At 43.8% G+C, this 25886-nt stretch overlaps 1 protein-coding gene across 2 annotated transcripts in view; it reads left to right on the plus strand.

Moving 5' to 3' along the window:
• Nucleotides 1-284: 284 nt before the first annotated feature.
• The window catches only part of ADPRH (ADP-ribosylarginine hydrolase), a 29332-nt gene continuing 3730 nt past the window's right edge, over nucleotides 285-25886 (plus strand). Inside the window, exons 1-3 of one of the 2 annotated variants that reach the window (XM_077272143.1) lie at nucleotides 285-388; nucleotides 12425-12779; nucleotides 24409-24769. In XM_077272143.1, the coding sequence (XP_077128258.1) occupies nucleotides 353-388; nucleotides 12425-12779; nucleotides 24409-24769 (752 nt within the window). In that variant the 5' untranslated portion in view covers nucleotides 285-352. Of the gene's footprint in view, nucleotides 460-12424; nucleotides 12780-24408; nucleotides 24770-25886 lie in introns of both variants that reach the window. The other variant, XM_077272144.1, reaches the window with a different exon arrangement.

The following is a 25886-nucleotide window of genomic DNA, read 5'->3' on the forward strand; positions in this document are numbered from 1 at the left end:
CTTGTGTGGAAAAAAAAAAGAAATAAAGAAAAACACATTTTTGATCATTTATGGGTTGTTTACTGACAACTTCTGAACTGATAACTTACTTTTTGGAAAATTGTCTTCATTGTATAAAAATATTTGACTGGGCCTGTTTATCTTAAGGACAGCCCAACTTTTACAGCTCATGAGCATTCAATCAACACTATTCGTGTATATTTATGTGGAATTTCTGTACATTCACCATGCAGACATAACTGAACGACAGATCTTTAAATCGTACTCTGTTTCTGCCACCAGGTGGCGCTGACACTCTCTCTTGCTGATCTGTTGTAACAGCTGTGCTCATGCGCAGTGCTACACTTCCTTCATGTTCAGCAGGAAAAGAGGTTGGGAGTTGCTTCTGGTGAGTAACACGCAGAATATAACGCGGCCTCTGCTTCTAACACGTGAGGTTTAGGTAGATTCCAGTGCAAGGTAAGAGACTGAGGAATGTCATTATTGTTACTGTCAGGCGTGAGCAGCCGTCTGTGGTCACCAGTAGTGATGAGCGAATGTGCTGGGATAATGTGTTATCATGCTCCGGTGCTGTCCGAGTGTCTTTGGCGTGCTCGAAAAATATGCTTGAGACCCCACGGCTGCATGTCTTGTGGCTGTTCGACACCCGTAACTCATGCAGGTACTGCCTGTATGTTTTTGCTCATCACTAATCACTAGCCGGATTTGCTCATTTTTGAAGTCTCCATGTATAAGTTTGAAGAGACTGACTGAAGAATTCTGATGAATCACTTACAGGAAGGAAAGAATAACGAGTAACGTTTCCTTCTAAAGTCTCAAGAGTCGGTTTCCTAAATATTTGTAAACCTTATAGTGACACCCAGAGGTGAAAAAGACCAGTATGTCATCATGGGAGTCAATAATTTTCTATTATTTTTGTGTCTGTGTAAAAAAAAAATGGAGAAAAGTTTATAGCCCACAGAGACCCCCATAGGAAACCAGATAATGTAATATAGTAAAACTGCACATAGGGCTGATAAGTGTCAAAGGCAACGATAACGCAGCATAGAGAATACTATATTATTACAGCACAAAGATACTCAATATGTTAAAAACACATAATCTAAACTAGAGGGGCACCGTAATAAGCATCCTACCCCCAGACGCTAACCCCCTGCCAACCACCGCATAAACATGTACACGTCTCAACATTAAAATGGAAACACCAAGAAGGTGTCCTAAACTTGCTACCATGGCCTGCGGCATCTCCAGACTTATCTTCCATCGAGCACATCTGGGACATCATTGGTCGACAATTACAAAGGGAGCTGCCAGCAGTGGATCTTGATGATTTGCCCAAGAGCATTCCTCAGATAACCAATAATAATTTCATTGATGGCATCCAAGGTGTGAAAGTGCTGGGATTTCCGCACGTGGCACTCATATTCAATACTGAATAAATCAAGACTTTTTTTTAATTTGTTTCCATTTTTACATCCTTTGCATATCATTAACATGTCTATCCATCCTGTGATTTCCATAATACCATGACTTTTCCTTCTTGATGCTGAGAGTTTTTATGTTGAGGCATGTGTACCCATGTCCGCAGAAAATGAAGTCTACTACAGTATGACCAAGGGTGGGCAATTAATTTTCCGAGTGTGTTCCAATTTTTTTTCTCAGACCAATAGACATGAATGATCGAATGTGATTCGATGATCGGATGCAACTAGTTCACGATGTGACTTTTTTTTTTTTTTTCCAATCTGTGCATTGGACATGTACTTTCGATTTTTCACCGAGAATCATTAGTTTTTCTCTGATAGGAAAATGAACTTTTTTTTTCTTACATGACAGCCAATGGCATCAGAATGTTGTCTTTCTGTTTTCCCCTTCACAGATCCATAGATTTGCATTGCCAAGTTTGATCTGACACTTGATTCAATATGTGACATGTTGCCTTGATGTTGCAAGGACCACTCGGTCTGCAAAAACAATCGCACATATGAACAGCCCCAAGAACTATACTATTGAGTGCTGTCCATGACAAACATTGATAGAACTCATGTAAAAAAAAAAAAAAAAAAAACAGAAAAAAATGGACATCTGAATGAGCATTAAATAAAGAACTTTTTTTTTTTTTTTTTTTAATTAGCTGGGGAACAGTGGGTTTTCTGAAACCGGAAAAGCCCTTTATGACCCTGGATGAATAAGTACGTCCAAGGTCGCCTTTCTACCTTTGACGCGGGCTCTGGCAATGATCCCTCAACTTTTTCGACATGTCATCTGATTTCATCAGTTAACACGTGCCCCTAACAGCCGCGGGTGGAATCACGATCCACCTGCTGCTGTTAACATTTTAAATGCTGCTGTCAAGTCCTGCCAGAAACAATTAACATTCCAGCGCCGCAAGCGAGTCATAAACCCCACTCATCGGCGCCCGTGTCACATGGTTGCAGGTTGCCAATGGGTTGGCATGACAGCCCAGGGTCTGCAGGAGCCCACTGTAGTTGTCAATGCCGAACTGCTGATCGTCACCCTGCGGATGGAACCTATAATTATTGAAACTAGATGATGAATTTTTTTGAAAACTATATAAAAAAAACCTAGAATTTTAGGTTTTTCAAATAAACTATAGAACACCAGCTGTCAAGTGGCAAAGGCGAAGACCACTGGTTAATGCCATATACTGTATATACTCGAGTATAAGCTGAGGCACCTAATTTTGCCAAGGAAAACTGGGTAAGCTTATTAACTTGAGCCGGGTATGCATTGTCCCCTCATCCCTGTCCTGCTCTGTGTGGCTCCCCCGTAATATACCTGGCTCCCCCGTGCCCCCCCATCATATACGTGGCTCCCCTGTCATATGCGTGGCTTCTCCATCGTATGCGTGGCACTCCCGCAGGGCCGAATTTAAGTGGTGTGTGGCCCGGGGCCCATTTTGGAGGAAGGCCCATTTTTCCAGGTGTTGCAATATGTAATGCAAAAACACAAAATGAAACGAACGCAAGTTTATTTACAAAAATCATTTACGCAGAGTATTTCAGGTAAAATCATTCATTTTTTACAATTCAGGCACTTTCCTAGATTTTCGTGCTGCAAAATCACTAAAGATGTTACCAAAGTCCAATTCAGGCAGTATATCTGACTCGATGCTCATGATAGACAAATTTACAAGTCGTTCCTGCTTCATGGATGTCCTTAATAGGTTTTCAACTAATTTGAGTTTTGAGAAGGAACACTCACCACTGCAGTTTGTTACTATCAAAATTAGATATATCCTTAGAGCTATCTCAATATTTGCTGTATATATCAGAGGTTGTTGCTGTGCTGGCTATATATAGAATAGAGGCTGTATAAAGTGTATACACAGCACTATACTGTAAACAGGTCCACACTACATACATACAGTATACACAGACACACTGTAATGCAGGATATAGTGTGGACCTGTATATACAGTATGGTACTGTGTAGGACAAGAGCTGCAAGAAAGATACACAGACAGACACACACAGACAGACAGAGATCATACTCACCCACCACGACACTGTGAAGACTGAAGATCCAGAGTGAAGTCCTGCCGCGCTCCGCTGTGGAGAATCCTCTTCTCCCGCCGACATCATGGCTCCGCCTCCTTCCTCAAAGGTCGCTGAATAAACTCTCATGTGATCTAATCCAAGGGAGCGATCATATAGCTGAATAGGTAGAAGGCTGCCGCATGCCATAAGCTAAGCATTAGGTACAGGGAGGGCACTAAGGAAGTCTGGCTAGGCTAGCCAGGTCAGTGGATGCAGAGGCAGGTCAGGTGCCATTACTCTGCCGCTCTGCGCCAGCCACTGAGATGTAGGACTGTAGCCGGGTCCCTACACTTTCAATAGTTTCTCTTTTGTTAAATATTCCTTATCATTAGAAACGGTTCACAGCAAAGAGACGTGTATTTTACATGTTTTGAGATATTTATCCCTATATTGGTGGGAGGCCCTCGCTTGGTGGGTGGCCCAGGGCGCTTGGTGGGTGGCCCAGGGCCCGGGCCCCTTGGGCCCCCCTAAATCTGGGCCTGCTCTCCCGGTCCCCTTGTATGCATGGCTCTCCCGTCATTGCATGGCTCCCCCATCCTCTCCTGTCGTATGCGTGGCTCTCCCGGTCCCCTCGTATACGTGGCTCCCCCGTCGTATGCGTGGCTTCCCCTGTCCGCCCCGTCATACTCCCCCTCCTCACTCCGTCGCTGAGTGTCCCTGCATCTCCGTTGTCCTGGCGCAGCAGCTGTTCCTGTATTGAGCGGTCACGTGGTACCGCTCATTAAGGCAATGAATATGCGCTCCACGCCTATGGGAGTGGAGACGCGTACATATTCAGTACCTTAATGAGCGGTACCACATGACCGCTCAACACAGGAATGGCTGCTGCGCCAGGACAACGGAGATGCAGGGACACTCAGCGAGTATATACGGTAGTTAACATTATATTAAGTCACATATAGTGCAATCCAAAGGCAGAGACCAGCGTTATCCTGGAAGGTGAATATGCTCTGTAAGACATACTATTATATTTCAGGTATGGACTGGGGCTGAAATTCAGTCCTGGCATTTGAAATCACACAGGCCCATTCTGTCCCCAAGCAACAGATGGGATATATTGCTAATATTACCCTGGATAGAGGAAAGCAAGGTTTACTACAAGACCATTATTCCTAATGATACCCGTGGCCTGCTGAGCCCTGGCCTACTGTTAAGGCCAGTCTCACACATCCAGATATTTCCGGTACCGGAAGAAACGGTCCTGGAGCTATCCATGTCTGTGTGGGCATGTATGCCATCCGTGTGCTATCTGTGTGTCCATGTGCTGTCCGTTTCCGTGTATTGAAGCAATTTGTTTCAATTTTAACCCTATGACTTAAAAAAAAAGCACACAGACTGCATCTGTGTGTGGTATGTGTTTACATGCACCCACTGACTTTAATGAGTCCGTGTGATCTGTGTTCTCCCACGAACACTGACATGTCTCCGTGTTTTGCACACGGACACACGATCCGTGAAAACTCGCTGACATCTGCAGAGACACATTCATTTTAATGTGTCTACGTGTGTCAGTGTCTCCGGTACGTGTTGAAACTGTCACCGCACATACCGGAGCCACTGACTTGTGAAACCAGCCTAAGACAGTATGGGTGTGTTTAGACATGGACTCTGTTAACAATGTAGCAGACAAAGCAGCCCACAACCAGACAGGCCCTTCTGGCATTTGCCAGATGGCCAGTCCAGCCCTGGCATATTTCCTATTTTTAGCCTTTTTCTTATCAAGAATTTAACCATTAAAGGGAAACTATCACCTACTTTTTGGTATGTAAGCTGTGGCCACCTCCATCAGGGGCTTATCTACAGCATTCTGTAATGCTGTAGATAAGCCCCAATGTAACCTGAAAGATAAGAAAAACAAGTTAGATTATGCTCACCCAGGGGCGGTCCCGGTGCGATCCGGTCTGATGGTGTCACGATCTGGGTTCGACGCCTCCCATAATCATGCGATGACATCCTCCTCCTTGTTTCCTGTCGCAGCTGCTGCACAGGCTTACTTTATCTGCCCTCTTGAAGGCAGAGCCAAAGTACCGCAGTGCGCAGGCGCTGGGCTTCTCTGACCTTTCCCTGCGACAGGAAGCAAGGAAGAGGACGTCATCACATGAAGATGGGAGGCACCGGACCCGGACCGCAGCGGGATCGCCCCTGGGTGAGTATAATCTAACTTGTTTTTCTCATCTTTCATGTTACATCGGGGGCTTATCTACAGCATTACAGAATGCTGTAGATAAGCCCCTGATGGCGGTGGCCGCAGGTTATATACCAAAAAGGAGGTGACAGACGTAGCTGTGGCAGAATGCGTTACTGCCGTCTTTATATGCATGCACCAATGGAGGGTAAATCACCTGAGCTGATGCCAATGTGCTTTTCTTATTGTTTTGTATTGTTCTCATTACTCGACCACTAGTAGATTACGGTATTTTATCCAGTCCTGATACATGACATCCATTGACCTACATAAGATATCTCCTCCTTCTCTTACGCCCAGTTATTCGCAGCTTGCAATAGACAAGCCGCACTAAAGGGATGTGAGGATCAAGTGCTCATTGACAAATGCCAACCATGGGCGTGCTGTTCCCTGAGACACTGGTGGGAGCTGTGATTGTCGAGTCCTCACAGACGCCCTGCATGTGTGTCATGAAGGAGGGGACAGTCTTATTTTAGCAGTTATGTCAGGCGTACATAAGCTGACTGTAACCACAAGCATTAGAGGACACAAGGATTTCTAATGAAACTGTGCAGCACTACAATGAAGAGGAGAGTGTTTACCACAGCAGCAGTAATTGTGAGCTCTTCTGTCTAATGTGTGCCTGAGCATGACTAACTACCTGACAGGAACTTCCTTGTTTGTGTGACTTTAAGGTGGGTTTCCAGCAATGGACATTTATCACCTTATCTACAGGGTAGGTGATAAATGTCTGATCCCATGAGACGCCCAGGATTTCAAGAAGAGGGGCACCGAGCCTCCCAGAAGAGGGGCACCGAGCCTCCCAATGCTCTTCACTGCGCAACTACATGCAGGAGACTTTTGAATTGAGCCGTGACCAAACGTGTTCTTTGCCCATACTTCCTATGTCCATGGGGCTGACTGAGACAAAAGTCCAGTGCTCAACTCTTTCTGTCAGATCCATTGACTTTTAGTGGCTCCACACAGCTTGTGCTCAACCGCTGCTTCATTGAAGATCCTGATTGCGGGTGGGAGTCCCAGCCATGTGTCCCCAAACGACCAGACCTTTTCTAAACCTATTCACTGGATAAGGTGAATTACAGGGCATCTTTAAAACTGGGTTCACATATTGCGTATTTAGTATAGATTTTAGCCTAATCTCATCCACGTGCTGCGGGTTCTATTTGGCACGGAATACATGTGCAAATTGGCTTGTTGTTTTTTTTCTCAGAAATGCACCATTTTGTTTTGTATTTGATCCATTCATTTTCAATGGAGACCAATAACGGCATTATACTGCATAATAATAACCACTAACCATAGTTCTACACTTATAAAGATAACAAATCATTACAAAAAAAAGTAAAACAAAAAGGTTTTAAGAAATATAAAAGTTCAAATCACTCCCCTTTTGCCCCATTCAAAATAAAACAATTAAATTGGTAAATGACGTAATGAGAAAAAAAAAAAAACGGCAGAATTTTTTTGGCTGCCGCAGTATAATGCAATAACAGCCGATCAAAACATCGTATCTACCTCAAAATGGTATTGCCTGGCCCCAGATCCCGAAAAATGGAGACGCTATGGGTCTCGGGGAAAATGGCAAGGTTTGGGGGGTTTTTTGGACAAACTTTGGATTTTTTTTTCACCACTTTGAATAAAAAATAAACCTACACCTGTTTGGTATCTACAAATTCGTAATGTCCTGGAGAATCTTAGTGGCACGTCAGTTTGAGCATTCAGTAAACATGGTGAAAAAAAACAATTGTGGAATTGCATTTTTTTCACCGCACTTTGAATTTGTTTCCTGTTTTCCAGTATACTATATGGCACAATGAATAGTGGCATTCAAAAGTACAACTCCTCCCACAAAAAAACAAGCCCTTACATGGCCATATTGACGGAAAAATAAAAGTTATGGCTCTGGGAAGAAGGGGAGCCAAAAACAAAAACGCAAAAATGGAAAAACCCAAGGTGGTAAAGGATTTAAAGGGCCAGCCACTCTTCCTTCTTATATTTCTTTTTTAATTTTTTTTTGCTCAATAACATCTGGGTGTATTTCCACTGATTTTAAAGTATTTACCCATATGCACCCTTCCCCTGTAAATTGGGGAATTGTAAACCCATCTGCAAAACCATTAATAATCTGACCATCTTGTGGTTTGGGTACCGCTCTAGCCATGGCCACATTTTCTCAAGATTTACCAGAGTCATTGCATTTATTAAAATATTATTTTGTGGAGGTTTGTCCAGACAGGCTTGCTTTCTTAAAACACCTGGCTATAGGATGCAACCTTCCACAAAAGGAACACTCATGCTTACACTTAGAAGTATTGGGCCACTAAGGCTAGGTTCACATTACGTTTACAGCAGCCCCGTTCAACACATACGGTAACGGGCTGCTGTAAACGTAAGTGCCGGTATGGCAGCACGCTAGCGCAGATAGAGCATCTGCTAGCTCTATCTGCGCTAGCAGTGACGGACCCAGAAACGCTGCAGCCCGCGTCTCAGGGTCCGTTACTCAATGACGGCACATCCCTAGTGCACGCCCGTTGTGGGCGTGCGCTAGTGATGCGTCCGACATAGAAATTAATGGCGGCCATTAAGGACTACGTTACACCGCGTTTATGCCGCGGTGTAACGTAGTCCGTCTAACGGACGCCCATAACGTAGTGTGAACCCAGCCTTACACTGTGCCTTAGGCTGGGTTCACACTACGCTATGGGCGTCCGTTAGACGGACTACATTACACCACGGCATAAACGCGGTGTAACGTAGTCCTTAACGGCCGCCATTAATTCCTATGTTGGACTCATCACTAGCGCACGTCCACAATGAGCGTGTGCTAGGGATGTGCTCATTGAGTGACGGACCATGAGACGCAGGCTGCAGTGTTTCCGGGTCCGTCACTGCTAGCGCAGATAGAGCTAGCAAATGCTCTGTCTGCGCTAGCGTGCTGCCATACCGGCACTTGCGTTTACAGCAGCCCGTTACCGTATGTGTTGAACGGGGCTGCTGTAAACGTAATGTGAACCCAGCCTTATTGAAAGCAAAACATTTACATTTTCTGAACGTATTTTGAGCTTTCATTTGACCCTGTATATTGGCAAGTTTGTTTGGTAGCATTAAATTAAGCCACAAACACACGTCTTTATCCCTCCCATCTAAAGGATAGGTAAACAGACCATCTCTGCCTAACATTCTCTTCATAAAAATACTAGCTCCAACTACCAACAATTTTATCAGCTTGTAACACTATCTCAACATGTTGAAACAGACCAGAACATTTACTGGGGAATTTCTCACCCATAACACTGGCATAAATACAAAAGGCTTGTAGCCAATTGTGAAAAGACCTAGGTATAGGTCTATGTCTATCCTCATCATTCTCCAGCCTTGCCAAACATTCCTTAGAGGCTGGTAGCAAAGGCAGGATCTCTATAAACTCACTTACCCAAATGTTTTTCTTTAATTGCCTTGGGAAAGTGATATCCCAGGAGTGAGACTGAACAAACTAGAGCTTCTTTATAGCAATCTTCACCCACCCCTTTCACCCCTGACACTATTGGGGTTACTATGGATTCCTGCTGCTCCCCCCCCATCCCACCCCCTAGACCATTATCTAGGGGTCTCCATATCTCTGCTACACCTGGGGTTCTAGCGAACTGGCTAGCTGACATTGAAAGTTCAGCTGAGGGTTGCAGTAAATCTTTTAAAGATGATAAAAAAGAGACAATTATTCTAACGTGTATTGTACATTAGGAGGGCTCTTCTTATCACCCTGGGTCACGCCTGAAGACCTCTCTCTGTTGGCTCTTTAGCTTATGGACTGGCAATCCCAAGATCAGCAACGGCTACCTCCAACCGGTGGTCATCTGAGATCAGCCGGGTCCTGTCATGTAAAGAGGTGTCAGCTGGACCCCTGCTTTCCCGTCGCATCCTGGTGGTCCTCTGCTCTCACAGGTGATGGGAAATACAGGACTCTTCTCCTTTTACTCCTGCAGCCAGTACGCATGCCCACACCACCGGATGACATTGCGACTTCGGTTCGACTGCTGCGGCTCGTTCATCTTATTGCCTGGTCAGTCTGTAATCGGCACTCAGCCCTGGAACATCGTCTGGCTGTCCATTGGGGCAGCGGTGGAGGCATGCCATGGCACCTTCCACTCCCATTCTTCTGCAGAGTTCATCCAGCAAGGCATCCATTTCTTTCTTTACAGGTACAGCAACCCTTCTTCATGCACCATGCCCTATCAGCAGGCGTTGCAGGGTGGAGAAACACAATCTTTGTGACTGGCTATATGCTCCAACCAATCCCTAACTTTCTCCCCGTATGGAAAAGCGGGAAGACAAACCTTGACGGGAAACCCATTCCTACCATTTTATCCCTACAGGAGAGGAACACTAATGCATGTTAATACCATGTGTTCCCCTCCTAAAGATACGGGTTTGGCAATCTGCTGGCTTGCCATTGTTTGGGTTTTTTTGGGGGGGGTGTTTCTGCAAATAAAGAGGGAAAGTAAGCCTTGATTTTAGATGCAGAAACGTTGTGGGTTTCTGTTTAGAAATCCACACCAAATGCCTAATGGCTGAAACTAGCCTAAAGGCATTGGATAAACTTTTTATTAAAATGATGCCATAATAGCCAGAAAATCACAGATATTGTACTGCTGCTCTGTCAACTGTATAGTGGCCAAGGTGGGTACTACACATCTATTCAAATCAATATGGAGGCAGATATGCAAGGCTCGGCCGTGGCCTCTATGCAGTTAGTGGAGCTGTGCAGTTCTCTTCCGCACCTGATCATATTAGTTTGGCACCGGTAACAGCTGATCAGTGGAGACGTTGGTTGTCACACCTCCATCGATAAGCTATTGATAACCTGTCCTGAGGATAAGCCATCATTATAAAAGCCCCGGAGAACCCATCTCTCGTACCATACATCTTGGGATAGTTCTGGTTCGGAGACCAGATAAGGAAGGACACATCCATATTTGATAATTAGATGTTTTAAACAGACAAGCAAGACTCTGAGGTGAAAGACATAGCAGGGTATGGGGATTTTATTGGGAATTACTTGCAGCATCATTTAGAGATGGATTCCCTCATTTAAGGCCTCTATGTTTAACCTTCAGTTAGTCATGTATCAACATATAAGCAACATACGGTATATGAAAGAAGAATCTTTACTTTATTTAGGAACTTAAGGTACAACATCTTAGCTGAACGATAATACAAACTTTTATCAACAAAATTTAAACATCAACTTATGTGTTATAAAAAAACAAGTAATTATTTAGCACAAGAATCCCATATCATCTTATGGTTCTCATTGCACATATGGTTTTGGTTTTTCTATCAGTAGATCTTGCACACAAGTGACATCGACCTTTGACAGGACTTTGGCTACTTCCAGCACAAGAAGGGTCACCAACAAAGGACTACACTATTCCTCTTCACTATCCCCCTTCACACATCCGCTTAAAAAATGTACACGTGAGATGTTTAGTTTTTACTGTACGTGTGGTTTTCTGTTGGCCGTATGTGTGTCATCCCGTATGCCGTCCATGTGACACGTACCGGAATAAAATGCGTTCAAGAAATTACTCATTTTTATGTGTTAAAGATGTGCAAAGATAATAAATGATCGGCACAAATTTATATATCTGACGGATATTTATCTATCTTATCTTTGCTTTTTTAACACATAAAAATCAGTAATTTCTTGGATGCATTTTATTCTGGTATGTACCACGCGGACGGCACACAAAGGTCGGTCATCTGTATGCTGTACGTGTGTACATGGACCCATTGACTTGTATTGGCCCTTGTCCACCGTAGAGCCGCAAAAAAAGACATGTCCATGTGAAGATCACCATTGGTTTTAATTTTTCCATGTGGAAGCATGTCTCAGGTACGTGTGAAAATGAATGTCAAATGTACCAGAGACACGAACATGTGAAGGGGCCTTAGTCGCGCGGGGTCCATTGGACTCAAAGCCCCTCGTTGTGGCATGTGTAGTTGACACCATGTCTCACAATGCACTGAGGAGGGACGGGCGCCTGGGCTAGGAAGCTATCGAAACGGACAATTACCTACCTTCCATATTTGCAGAAATATGATGAAAACAAACTCGCTGGGTCTGCTATGGACCCGATGCAACTAATAAAAGGTTAACTCTGTAATGCTGTAGTGGGAGAAGTGTGGTGCGCTTGCTTATCACACACGGGGTGTCAACATTGAAAACCCATTAACTACTGCAGTAAACCTGTTTGCATTAGTTTAGAGCTGTTCTTCTGCCTGAAAGCCCTTGCCACATGGCTGATCAGTGTACATAGGGAGACATACAGACTTAAGGGTCTTCACAGTTTTGGAGATTGCTGCTAGGAAAGCATATTTCTCATCGATCAAGTCACAATTGTAGTTATTAATTTTTTGTACCTATCCTAGTTGGCTATTTATATGTTCATCCAGTGATTCCTGCTTCATAAATATATTATGCAAGCAACAAACAGACTGTAATAGACTGGCTGAGCAGATGGACAAAGGAAATGGACTACACAAGATGGTATTTCATGGACTTTTATCTTAAAGTTTCTTAGTAATTTTTATATGGAAATGCTCACATGTAAATTTTTCCCAAAATCTTAAAGAGAACCTGAGAACATTCAAAGCATTAACTGTAACGTTCTGTTCCCAGCTCTTGTTTACAGGTCTCTGTAAACCTTTTTCTGGAGCTGGCATGTGTTCTGCATTAGTGGAGAATTATGTGGCCGCCATGGTCCTCAGCGCAGCCGGAGATGCCCTCGGTTACAAAAATGGTAACTGGGAATTCTGCAGGCAGGGGATGAAGATCCATGCTGAACTGGCCAAACTAGGGGGCATCGAGAACATAGATGTCAAGAATTGGATTGTAAGTGATGACACCGTTATGCATATTGCCACAGCAGAAGCTTTGGTGAAGGCCGGGAAAAACATCGAGCCTTCCAATTTATATCCATTACTGGCGAAAGAGTACAAGGAATGTATGGAGGACATGGATGGCAGAGCACCAGGTAATATTCATTATGGCTCAGATGCATACAAAATAAAGAGGTGACTTTACAAATAATCCTTCTCAACCCCTTACACACATGGAGGTATCTGTAGGCTCATGGTAGAGAAGCAAATGGAAGTATGGCTATGTCCTTTGGATGACATGGGCAGTTAGCTGTGTGTGCTCTGGATATAAGGGATGACGACTATAATGTATGGCTCACATCCCCCTACAAGGGCTGGAACCAGAGTCACCCCAGAATATGGCCATTTAAGCACTTGATAACGCAGGCTCCCTCTGTCACTCTACTATCCCCAATGACATAACTGAGGGGTGTCTGTAGACAACCAACGGCCTCTGTCGCAGCCTCCTAAATTGGCAGTTTGTTACAGACGGGCTGTAATACATTGGCTTACAGTGTATCCCCCCTTCAAAAAAGAAAAAAAGTTAATGTTTTATGTAACTCGAAGTTAAAAAAAAATGGAAAAAAATGGATCCATCCAGCAGAAAGACAAACCCAGAAACTAAAGCAGGATGAATGTCAGCCAGGGAGCAGTGGGGGCATTACAGCACACACCTATGTAGTGAGCGCTGACTGCTCACATACCCCAGCAATGGTCCAATGAATGGAAGCGAGAGGCTGCAGGACTAGAACTTCATATTACCCATGTAGGCAAACATCCAGTTAGAGGGCCACATACTGTATGTTTAAAACTGTGCTTACCTGCAGACTAGCACTATAGCTGCTGTTAAATATCGTTTTTGTTTTAGTTTAAAACAGGTTCCCTTAAAAATAAAAGAAAAAAACAACTAGAAAATTGAAGGTGTATTCCCTTCATGGAAAGAGTGGATAAAAGTTAATTAGTCATATGAACCCCAAAATGATGCAATTGATAAGTATCATTCATCTTGCAAAAAATCAGCCCTCATACAGCTACATAGACAAAAGAATCTAAAACGTCCTGGAATACTTTTTACTGCTTGCTGTAGAAAATAACTTCTACAGGAATACTCCCTGTCCACCAGTCCAGCACTGCCTCCCCACTACTGCTCCAGTCTTGGATGACAAGCTGCAACAGTAACACCAGTGCATGTGGCCATTGCAACCAATCTGCTGAGCACTGTGATAGACTGCAGCGGTCGTGTCACAAATACATGACTTTTGGATATGGGATGGACCCCACTCCATCTTAAAACCACCATAACTAGTGTAAACCTAGGTACTAAAATAAATACACAAAACACATTATTTTGGTTGTCAAAATGGCCACAGCTTTTATTCAAATCACAGGATTAAATAATCACAGTAGGAGTCAGGTGGAGTGCTAGTACATTGGGATTCACAAGTACTGCGATATCCCCAGCTGTCTGACATACAGCACCAGGACAGACAGCCATAAAGGGGCGGCACACACTGGCTTGCCATTCAAGCAGAGCCAGTAAACTTTCAGGGCACCAATGACCCTATTATCCTCACTCCTGTGCTTAACCACTGTGCCCGCCCCTGATTGATGTTACAATTACAACGTCCTTGAGGCTGGCCACCAAAGCCGAGCCTGCTCACCACCATGAGGTTTTACATCCTCTATTAGTTAAAATGAGTCCACCTTAACTTGTCTGCAACTTCCACCTGACTCCTAAACCGCAAAGCCGTGACGGGTTATAAATTCCAAGTATCATTTGGCTTTTTTTTTTTTTTTTGATAATTAAATCATTTTTGTAAACTTAAAAAACTAGAAGTCCCTGCAACAGCATTAATGGGACTAAACTTGGCAAACCTCCGACTCACAAAGAGTCATCCTACAGCACTCAGGAAAGGAAAAAAACCCTGTGGAGGAAACCTCCAGGGAACCATGGCTGAAGGATTGCCCTTCCCTTGGGCTTAGAAGGTTACCACAAATAATAACTCTTTATAGCCAATATACAATTGAACCTGGTACAAGATATACAATGACAAATTCAAAAATACAATAAAGCATCTATCATTATACAAGCAATAATTAAAAATTTTTAGGACCGAGATTATAAACAGGGTGGGAGGGCAGGTAATGTTTCATCCTGTCCATCCTGTGAGAGAAAGAGGGAGAGCCAGAGTTGCCTCCCTATATAAGCCCCACCCTCTTCACAGTAATACACCAGGCACAAACATCTAAGCTCCTTCCTCTTAAAGCAACAACACTCTTGTTTAAAATCTACACCGCAATACAAACAAAAGCTGCAGGAGTTCTCGGTCCACCCATCCCCAAGTCATGTCCACCTCCGTCTAGTCTCCAGTGGTTTCTTGATCATTGCAGCCAGTCAACAAGGACTAGGTCAATGGCTGAGCAGCAGCACTGAACCGTATGTGTGCCCATTTGTTCTCTGCGAACTTCCTCTATCATCTGGGGAGTTCCATGGTCAATGACCCAAAATGTTCAATGTTTTATTTACCAAACCATTTAGTTATCACTTTTTACTTGTGACATGGTCTCCATTATTCTGTAAAAACCATTGTTAGGCTACGTGCACACGTTGCGGAAAGTCCTGCGGATTTTTCCGGACTGATTTTGGTAAATCCGCAGGTAAACCGCACTGAGGATTACCTGCTGAATTACCGCGGATTTACCGCGGTTTTTGGCGTTTTTTGTGTGGATTTCACATACGGTTTTACACCTGCGGATTCTTATTATGGAGCAGGAATCCTCACAAAGAATTGACATGCTGCGGAATAAACAACGCTACGTTTCCGCGCCTTTTTTTCCACACCATGTGCACTGCAGATTTTTTTTCCATAGGTTTACATGGTACTGTAAACTCAGGGAAAACAGCTGCGGATCCGCAGCAAAATCCACAATGTGTGCACATACCCTTAATCACCAAATTGCTCCAGGATTGTTGGGAGGAGTTGCTATTGGGTTGGTTTAGATACGATTCTTTATTCATGGCAGTGATCTTAGGCAGAAATGTGAGTGACCCCTCCACTGGATGAACATCCCCCACACATGAATGGCCTCAGGATGCTTTACTGTTGGCATGACACAAGACTCCTGGTAGTGCTCACAATTTCGTCTCTGTACAGTCTTTCTCCCAATTATTCCAAACAGTCTGAAATGGTTTCATCAGAGAAAATTACTTTACAAGCGCAGTCCTATCCCTGATCTATGTGCAAAGTTATTTATCTGATGAAGCCCCTTAAAACTGTTTGGAACATCTGGAAGAGTTGTCTGAAGAAGGAAAGGTGAATGCTACAGAGTCCTGTGTCATGCCAGTAGCAAAGCATTTTGTGTGGAGTTGATTTTCATCACAGGTAGTGGGCTCATTCACAATTTTTTTAATAACACTGCTATGGATATCTAGATATCCTCTTAAAGCAACTTTTTTCAATGATCCATGAACAGTTTGTTGATGAACAATGGTTTTTCCAACATGATGGAGACCAAGTCACAAAACAAAAGTGATCACCAAGTGGCTCAGCAAACATTGATATTCTGGGTCCATGGCAAGGAAAATCTCCAAGTCCCATTGCCACTGAGAACCTGTAGTCACTCCTCAAAAAGTAGGTAGACAAACAAAAGCAGGAAAAACTTGAAGAAATCCAGCTCCAGGAGAAAGAAATATTTTTAGTTAAAATCCAATTTTATTTTAAATATCATGATAAAAGTCCCAATAACAAGTGGCTGAAAAGAGGATCACATAACAGCCCTCACTGAACGCGTTTCAAACACTATTGTGTTCTTAGTCTTCTGTTATGATCCTGGTGGTAGGATCTCAAACTGACCTGACAAATATACCCTGAGTATATAGGACAAGTTCTGGGGATGTGGAAGCTATACTGACCGCAATCCTGATCCTATCCAAACACACTAAAGGCAGCTGTGGAACGTAACCTGAAAACCTAGACGTCTCGTCACAGCCTGAGAAACTGACTACCCCTCGAGAGAAAGCAAAGACCTCACTTGCCTCAGAGAAATGTACCCCAAAGTTTTAGATAGCCCCCCACAAATAATAACGGTGAGTCAAGGGGAAAACACAAACGTAGAGATGAAACAGATTTAGCAAATGAGGCCCGCTAATACTAGATAGGCAGAAAATAGATAGGTTTTTGTACTGACCGCACAGACACCTATCAAAAGTAAACCACGCAGAGAATACAAGAACCCCCACACCGACTCACGATGTGAGGGGCGCACTCTGCACCCCAGAACTAACCAGCAAGCAAAAAATCACATAAAGCAAGCTGGGCTGAACTCATAATAAAATGAGAAACGTTTTCAAGGAAATAATGAGAAACTGAACAAGCAAACTTAGCTTCTCATAGCAGGAGACTGGTCACAAGGAATATTCAGGAGAGCACAGGATCAGGACTGAATACACCGACAGCAGGCGACAAGTAAAGGTCCATGTGAGCTAAATAGGCCCAGCCTAGCAGGAGATGAAACAGCTGAGCCCAGCCAAGACCAGCCATATCGCTAAAGGCCACCAGAGGGAGCCCAAGACCAAACTCACACAGTACCACTCATGACCACAGGAGGGAGCCCGAGAACGGAATTCACAACAGTACCCCCCCTTGAGGAGGGGTCACCGAACCCTCAACAGAGCTCCCAGGCCGATCAGGACGAGCCAAATGAAAGGCACAAACCAAATCGGCCGCATGGACATCGGAGGCGACAACCCAGGAATTATCCTCCTGACCATAACCCTTCCATTTCACTAAGTACTGAAGCCTCCGTCTCGAAATACGAGAATCCAAGATCTTCTCCACCACATACTCCAACTCCCCCTCGACCAAGACCGGAGCAGGAGGATCAACAGAAGGGACCACAGGCACCACATATCTCCGCAACAACGACCTATGGAACACATTATGAATGGCAAACGATGTTGGGAGGTTCAAACGAAAAGACACAGGGTTGAGGATTTCCAAAATCCTATAAGGACCGATGAAACGAGGCTTGAACATAGGAGAGGAAACCTTCATCGGGACATAACGAGAAGACAACCATACCAAATCCCCCACACGAAGTCGGGGACCCACACAGCGACGGCGGTTAGCAAAGCGCTGAGCCTTCTCTTGGGACAAAGTCAAATTGTCCACCACATGGTTCCAAATCTGCTGCAACCTATCCACCACAGAATCCACCCCAGGACAGTCAGAAGACTCAACCTGACCTGAGGAGAAACGAGGATGAAAACCAGAATTGCAAAAGAAAGGTGAAACCAAAGTAGCAGAACTAGCCCGATTATTGAGGGCGAACTCAGCCAATGGCAAAAAGGTCACCCAATCATCCTGGTCAGCAGAAACAAAACATCTCAAATAAGTTTCCAAGGTCTGATTAGTTCGTTCGGTTTGACCATTCGTCTGAGGATGGAAGGCTGACAAAAAAGACAATTTAATGCCCATCTTAGCACAAAAGGATCGCCAAAATCTGGACACAAACTGGGATCCTCTGTCGGACACAATGTTCTCCGGAATACCATGTAAACGAACCACATTCTGAAAAAACAATGGCACCAAATCGGAGGAGGAAGGCAACTTAGGCAAGGGTACCAAATGGACCATTTTGGAAAAACGATCACAAACCACCCAGATGACAGACATCTTCTGAGAGACAGGAAGATCCGAAATAAAATCCATGGAAATATGCGTCCAAGGCCTCTTCGGGACAGGCAAAGGCAAAAGCAATCCACTGGCACGAGAACACGAAGGCTTGGCCCGAGCACAAATCCCACAGGACTGCACAAAGGAACGCACATCCCGCGACAAGGAAGGCCACCAAAAGGATCTCGCCACCAAATCCCTGGTACCAAAAATCCCAGGATGACCCGCCAACACCGAAGAATGAACCTCGGAAATAACTCTACTGGTCCATCTGTCTGGGACAAACAGTCTCTCCGGTGGACAACGGTCAGGTCTATTGGCCTGAAACTCCTGCAACACCCGTCGCAGATCAGGAGAGATAGCAGACAAAATCACCCCCTCTTTGAGAACACCAGTCAGTTCAGAAACTTCCGGGGAGTCAGGTACAAAACTCCTAGAAAGGGCATCAGCCTTCACGTTTTTCGAACCCGGAAGATATGAAACCACGAAATTGAAACGAGAGAAAAACAGCGACCATCGAGCCTGTCTCGGATTCAACCGTTTGGCAGACTCGAGATAAGTCAAATTCTTGTGATCCGTCAAGACCACCACACGATGCTTGGCTCCCTCAAGCCAATGTCGCCACTCCTCAAATGCCCACTTCATTGCCAACAACTCTCGATTACCAACATCATAATTCCGCTCGGCAGGCGAAAACTTTCTTGAAAAGAAAGCACATGGTCTCATCACAGAGCCATTAGAGATTCTCTGCGACAAAACAGCCCCTGCTCCAATCTCTGAAGCATCAACCTCGACCTGAAAGGGAAGAGAGACATCGGGCTGGCGCAAGACAGGAGCCAAAGAAAACCGACGTTTCAACTCCTGAAAGGCCTCCACGGCCGCAGGAGACCAATTCGTCACATCAGAACCCTTCCTTCTTGGTCAAATCCGTCAAAGGCTTCACCACACTAGAAAAATTAGTGATGAAGCGACGGTAAAAATTAGCAATACCCAAGAACTTCTGAAGACTCTTCACAGATGTAGGTTGAGTCCAGTCATGAATAGCCTGGACCTTGACTGGATCCATCTCGATAGTAGAAGGAGAAAAAATAAAGCCCAAAAAGGAAACCTTCTGGACTCCGAAGAGACATTTAGAGCCCTTCACAAACAAGGCATTGGCACGCAGGACCTGAAATACCATCCTGACCTGCTTCACATGAGACTCCCAATCATCAGAAAAGACCAAAATATCATCCAGGTACACAATCATAAATCTATCCAGGTACTCTCGGAAGATATCGTGCATGAAGGACTGAAACACAGAGGGGGCATTAGAAAGCCCAAAAGGCATCACCAAGTACTCAAAATGGCCTTCGGGCGTATTAAATGCTGTTTTCCATTCATCGCCCTGCTTTATGCGCACAAGATTATACGCTCCACGAAGATCTATCTTGGTGAACCAACTGGCCCCCCTAATCCGGGCAAACAGATCGGACAACAGTGGCAAGGGATACTGAAATTTGACCGTGATGTTATTTAGAAGGCAATAATCTATACAGGGTCTCAGAGAACCATCCTTCTTGGCCACAAAAAAGAACCCCGCACCCAAAGGGGACGAGGACGGGCGAATATGTCCCTTCTCCAAGGACTCCTTTATATAACTCCGCATAGCGGTATGTTCTGGTACAGACAAATTAAAAAGTCGTCCCTTAGGGAACTTACTACCAGGAATCAGATTTATGGCACAATCACAATCCCTATGAGGAGGTAGGGCACTGGATTTGGGCTCATCAAATACATCCTGGTAGTCCGACAAAAATTCAGGGACTTCAGAAGGAGTGGAAGAAGCAATTGACACCAAAGGAGCATCACCATGAATCCCCTGGCACCCCCAACTTGACACAGACATTGCTTTCCAATCCAGGACTGGATTATGAGCCTGCAGCCATGGCAGACCCAACACGACAACATCATGCAAATTATGTAGCACCAGAAAGCGAATTACCTCCTGATGTACAGGAGCCATGCACATGGTCAATTGAGTCCAGTACTGAGGTTTATTCTTGGCCAATGGTGTAGCATCAATTCCCTTTAGCGGAATAGGGAATTGTAAAGGCTCCAAGATAAAACCACAGCGCCTGGCAAATGACAAATCCATCAAATTCAGGGCAGCAACTGAATCCACAAAAGCCATAACTGGGTAGGATGACAGAGAGCAAATCAAAGTAACAGACAAAATGAATTTAGGTTGTAAAGTACCAATGGTGACAAACTTGGCAACCCTTTTTGTGCGCTTAGGCTACGTTCACACTAGCGTTGTGCGCCGTTGCGTCGGCGACGCAACGCACAACGCACGCAAAAACGCGTCAAAACGCACGCAAAAACGCTGCGTTTTGCGACGCATGCGTCGGTTTTTGCCGAAAATCGGACGCAAGAAAAATGCAACTTGTTGCGTTTTCTTGGTCCGACGCTTGCGGCAAAAAAGACGCATGTGTCGCACAACGCAACAAAAAAAAACGCATGCGTCCCCCATGTTAAGTATAGGGGCGCATGACGCATGCGTCGCCGCTGCGTCGCCGACGCAAACCCGACGCACATTAGCTTAACGCTAATGTGAACGTAGCCTTAGAGCATGCTGAGATAACATGAGCAGAATCACCACAGTAAAAGCACAACCCATTCTGACGTCTGTGGTTTTGTCGTTCAACTCTGGTCAGAATCCTGTCACATTGCATAGGCTCAGGTTTCTGCTCAGAAAATACCGCCAGAGGGTGCACAGGTTTGCGCTCCCGCAAACGCCGATCAATCTGAATGGCCAAAGACATTGACTCATTCAGACCCGCCGGCGTGGGGAACCCCACCATAACATCTTTAAGGGCTTCAGAAAGACCCTTTCTGAAAATCGCCGCCAGGGCGCACTCATTCCACTGAGTGAGCACTGACCACTTCCTAAACTTCTGACAATAAACCTCTGCTTCATCCCGACCCTGAGAGAGAGCCAGCAAAACCTTCTCTGCTTGGTCTACCAGATTTGGTTCCTCATAAAGCACTCCAAGCGCCAGAAAAAATGCATCAACATTTAGCAGTGCCGGATCTCCTGGCGCCAAAGAGAATGCCCAATCTTGAGGGTCACCCCGCAACAAAGAAATAACAATTTTGACTTGCTGAGCAGGGTCGCCAGATGAGCGAGGTATCAGAGAAAGAAATAACTTACAATTATTCTTAAAGTTCAAAAATCTAGATCTATCTCCGGAGAACAGCTCAGGAATAGGTATTTTAGGCTCTGACATAGGACTGCGGACTACATAATCCTGAATGCCCTGTACCCTTACAGTGAGATGATCCACACTAGAAGACAGACTCTGAATGTCCATATTAGTAGCTGCATACAGAACCACCCAGAGATTAAGGGGAGGAGAGAGGCAAAACACAGTGCAGAGGAAAAAAAAAATGACCTTAAGATTTCTCTTCTCCCTCTTTAGCTGCATTAACACTTTCAGGCCTGCTGTACTGTTATGATCCTGGTGGTAGGATCTCAAACTGACCTGACAAATATACCCTGAGTATATAGGACAAGTTCTGGGGATGTGGAAGCTATACTGACCGCAATCCTGATCCTATCCAAACACACTAAAGGCAGCTGTGGAACGTAACCTGAAAACCTAGACGTCTCGTCACAGCCTGAGAAACTGACTACCCCTAGAGAGAAATCAAAGACCTCACTTGCCTCAGAGAAATGTACCCCAAATTTTTAGATAGCCCCCCCACAAATAATAACGGTGAGTCAAGGGGAAAACACAAACGTAGAGATGAAACAGATTTAGCAAATGAGGCCCGCTAATACTAGATAGGCAGAAAATAGATAGTTTTTGTACTGACCGCACAGACACCTATCAAAAGTAAACCACGCAGAGAATACAAGAACCCCCACACCGACTCACGATGTGAGGGGCGCACTCTGCACCCCAGAACTAACCAGCAAGCAAAAAATCACATAAAGCAAGCTGGGCTGAACTCATAATAAAATGAGAAACGTTTTCAAGGAAATAATGAGAAACTGAACAAGCAAACTTAGCTTCTCATAGCAGGAGACTGGTCACAAGGAATATTCAGGAGAGCACAGGATCAGGACTGAATACACCGACAGCAGGCGACAAGTAAAGGTCCATGTGAGCTAAATAGGCCCAGCCTAGCAGGAGATGAAACAGCTGAGCCCAGCCAAGACCAGCCATATCGCTAAAGGCCACCAGAGGGAGCCCAAGACCAAACTCACACAGTACCACTCATGACCACAGGAGGGAGCCCGAGAACGGAATTCACAACAGTCTTCATACTGATGGGGTCTAAACTATTTCTTTTGTGTGTGAAAAATAGTTAAATGTTCATTTTTTTCTCTACATTCCAAAAATTCCTATGAAGCACTTGAAGGGTTAATAAACTTCTTGAATGTAGTTTTGAGCACCTTGAGGGGTGAAGTTTTTAGAATGGTGTCACTTTTGGGGATTTTCTATCCTGTAGACCCCTCAAAGTCACTTCAATTGTGAGGTGGTCCCTAAAAAAATGTTTTTAAAAATGTTGTTGGAAAAATGGGATCCATTGAAGTGATCCAGAGTTATTACCTAATAAATTGACAGTGGTCAGAATTGTAAAAATTGACCTGGTCAGTAACGTGCAAGCCACCTTGGGGTAAGGGGGGTAAAGGACTTAAAAACATGAAATGCTTGTAATTGTACTTCAGTTACCACATAAACATTTGACTAAAAGATTTAAAAACACCATAGCAGCAAACTTTATAAAAAAATAGATAAATTTGTCTCAAAACTTTTGTCCGCGACTGTAGAGCTGAAGTCACTTGTTCTATGTGATAATAATTGATAATTAATTGATAAAGCACTAACATAGAGAAATGTACAGTTCAGACAATAAAAACATTGCAAAGTAACAAATAGTTCAATAAATACAGGAGAAGTGAGGCCACCATAGGTAGAACGAGCATTTTATGTATGGTGCAGCCATCATTATAATAAATAGGGCATTTAGGTCATCAGCCAGTATCTGTGTAAGTACAGTTACTTAGTGAGCATGGAGGATGTGCAGACAGATGAATAAGAGGAACCAGATGCTGAGGAAAACTTGGAAAGGGGCAACAGGGAAGAGTTAGATCAGTGAGGTGATAGGCTTGTCTAAAGAGATGTGGTGGCTAGGTATTAGTTGGGTTGTCTGGGGTAATGCATTCCAGAAAACTGGCACAACACGATAGAAGTCTTGGAGATGAAGGTACGAGGTTCGGATTATGGAGGATGTTAATATTAGACCAGTTGCAAAATGAAGGGGAGATGTAGGGTGGTGCAAAATTGTGGAGAGCTTTGTGGGTGAGAGAGATACCTTTTATATTGTATTCTGTAGGAAATGGACTACCAATGTAATGACTGGCACAGGATGGAAGTATTGGTGTAGTGGCTGGGCAAAAATACGACCCTGGATGCCCAATTCAGAACAGTAAATATAAGATTGTCACATGGAAAAGTATAATGTTACAGGGTATATACACTAGATTCCTTGATAAGGCGTTGATCCAGGGAACTAGTCTGATTGCCGTATGTGGAGTCGGGAAGGAATTTTTTTCCCCATGGTGGAGTTACTCTTTGCCACATGGGGTTTTTTTGCCTTCCCCTGGATCAACATGTTAGGGCATGTTAGGTTAGGCTATGGGTTGAACTAGATGGACTTACAGTCTTCCTTCAACCTTAATAACTATGTAACTATGTAACATTGTGAACCACATAGACTTGTTTAGTCAGTGTGGGATCAGGATAGTCGGAGTGAGGGTCAGTTGGTTCACACTAGAATGAATCTCATAATGGCTTAAAACAGTAATTGGTTAGACATCTCAAAACAAAATTATTTACTGGAGATAGTTTTTAATCTAAGGAAAAGATAAAACATTTTACTGGATTTGTGTCTTAAAGACATTAAAAGTAAAAAAAAAAAAAATTAAAAAGTATAGAGTAGATCTGTCAAGCAAGGCTTTAAAAAAAGTGTTCAATAACATGTTATTGGCTAATCTGATACATTTTCTGTCTGCCTCTAGGAGGAACCTGCGTAGACAATGCACATTTGCTAAGTCCTGAGACACCGGACGGGTGGAAAATCCCATTTCAAAGTCACGCTGGAGGATGTGGTGCGGCTATGAGAGCTATGTGCATAGGATTGAGGTTTCCACGTCCAGAGCAGCTGAATGACCTGATACGCATCAGTGTAGAGAGCGGTAGGATGACACATCATCATCCTACAGGCTATCTTGGTTCAGTGGCTGCCGCATTGTTCACTGCTTATGCCATAAATCGTAAGCCTCCACACGAATGGGGGAAGGAATTGTTGGTCGTGTTGCCTTTGGTAAAAGACTATGTCATAGATGCTGGGCAATATGTCTCCGAAAACCTGGATGCATGGTGAGCATAGTTATGATAATAGAAAAACACATCTTCTTACTGTCTGTTGTACACAGGATACTGACACAACAGCATTCACAGCAAATGGAAAAACTCACAGTTGAGAATACAATCTATACATTGACCCAGCAAAACAAACGTCACATAATCCATGGTTGTATTAGTATGTACATAGGCTGTAAGAAGGAGAATACTGATTTGTACTACCAGCATCTTCTATTACAACCAACATTTTGGCCATTAAGACGTACAGACTTGCAAGCTTGAGGTTGATATCCACCATTATTCTCCTCTAGATAGTGGGGTTTTTTTTGACAAGCATCAAACTTACCGTAAATGATCAATTTGAAGAATCAGCTGTGACCCTCAGAATTCTCCTTCATGCTACTCTCTAGAAAGCTTTACTTGGGACCCTCACATTGGATACCTTTTATTCTGCCATCAAGGAACATTGTGGTCACCAGTGACTTTTTTTCCTTGGCTCACATGGTATTGGTTCTACAGTGTCACAGACGCGATAATTTACTTCTGGAATGGCAGAGCTACTGCTTGTTTAGGGAAATGATGTTACCAGTGGTCACAATGTTCCCTTCATAGCACATCTGGACACCAGGGTTGCCAACTGTCCAGACATTCCATGACAATCCATAAAAAAAATGTAAGGTGCCGGTTTATTAGCTTTTTCAGCCTCAAAAGAAAAAAAAAAAGGATTATGTTGACTGTAAATATCATCATTTTACGTTGAATGCACAGAATGTCTTCATATCAGTTATGTGCTGTAGACATGTATCACTTACAATCATTTTATGGTTTTCCAATGTGTCTGTAAAAAATATTGTTTGTCCGTGATTTTTTGATAAACTGTCCAGAAAAAATAAATAGTCAAGTTGGCAACTCTTCTGGACACACAATTCATAGTCATATATTATTCTATTTTTTACCTAACATTGTGTGACAAAGAATAAATGGGATATTCATTGTGCTAACATCTGAACTGTGATATTTGTACGGATTGAGATTTTAATATTTTAATGGCTTGTTGAGTTTGGTGGCTTGGCACACCAGCAGAGAATATGTATTCATATATGAAATGGTAATATTAACCTTCATCTTATAT

This window comes from Ranitomeya variabilis, chromosome 7 (genome assembly GCF_051348905.1).
Source record: "Ranitomeya variabilis isolate aRanVar5 chromosome 7, aRanVar5.hap1, whole genome shotgun sequence".
NCBI lineage: Eukaryota > Metazoa > Chordata > Amphibia > Anura > Dendrobatidae > Ranitomeya > Ranitomeya variabilis.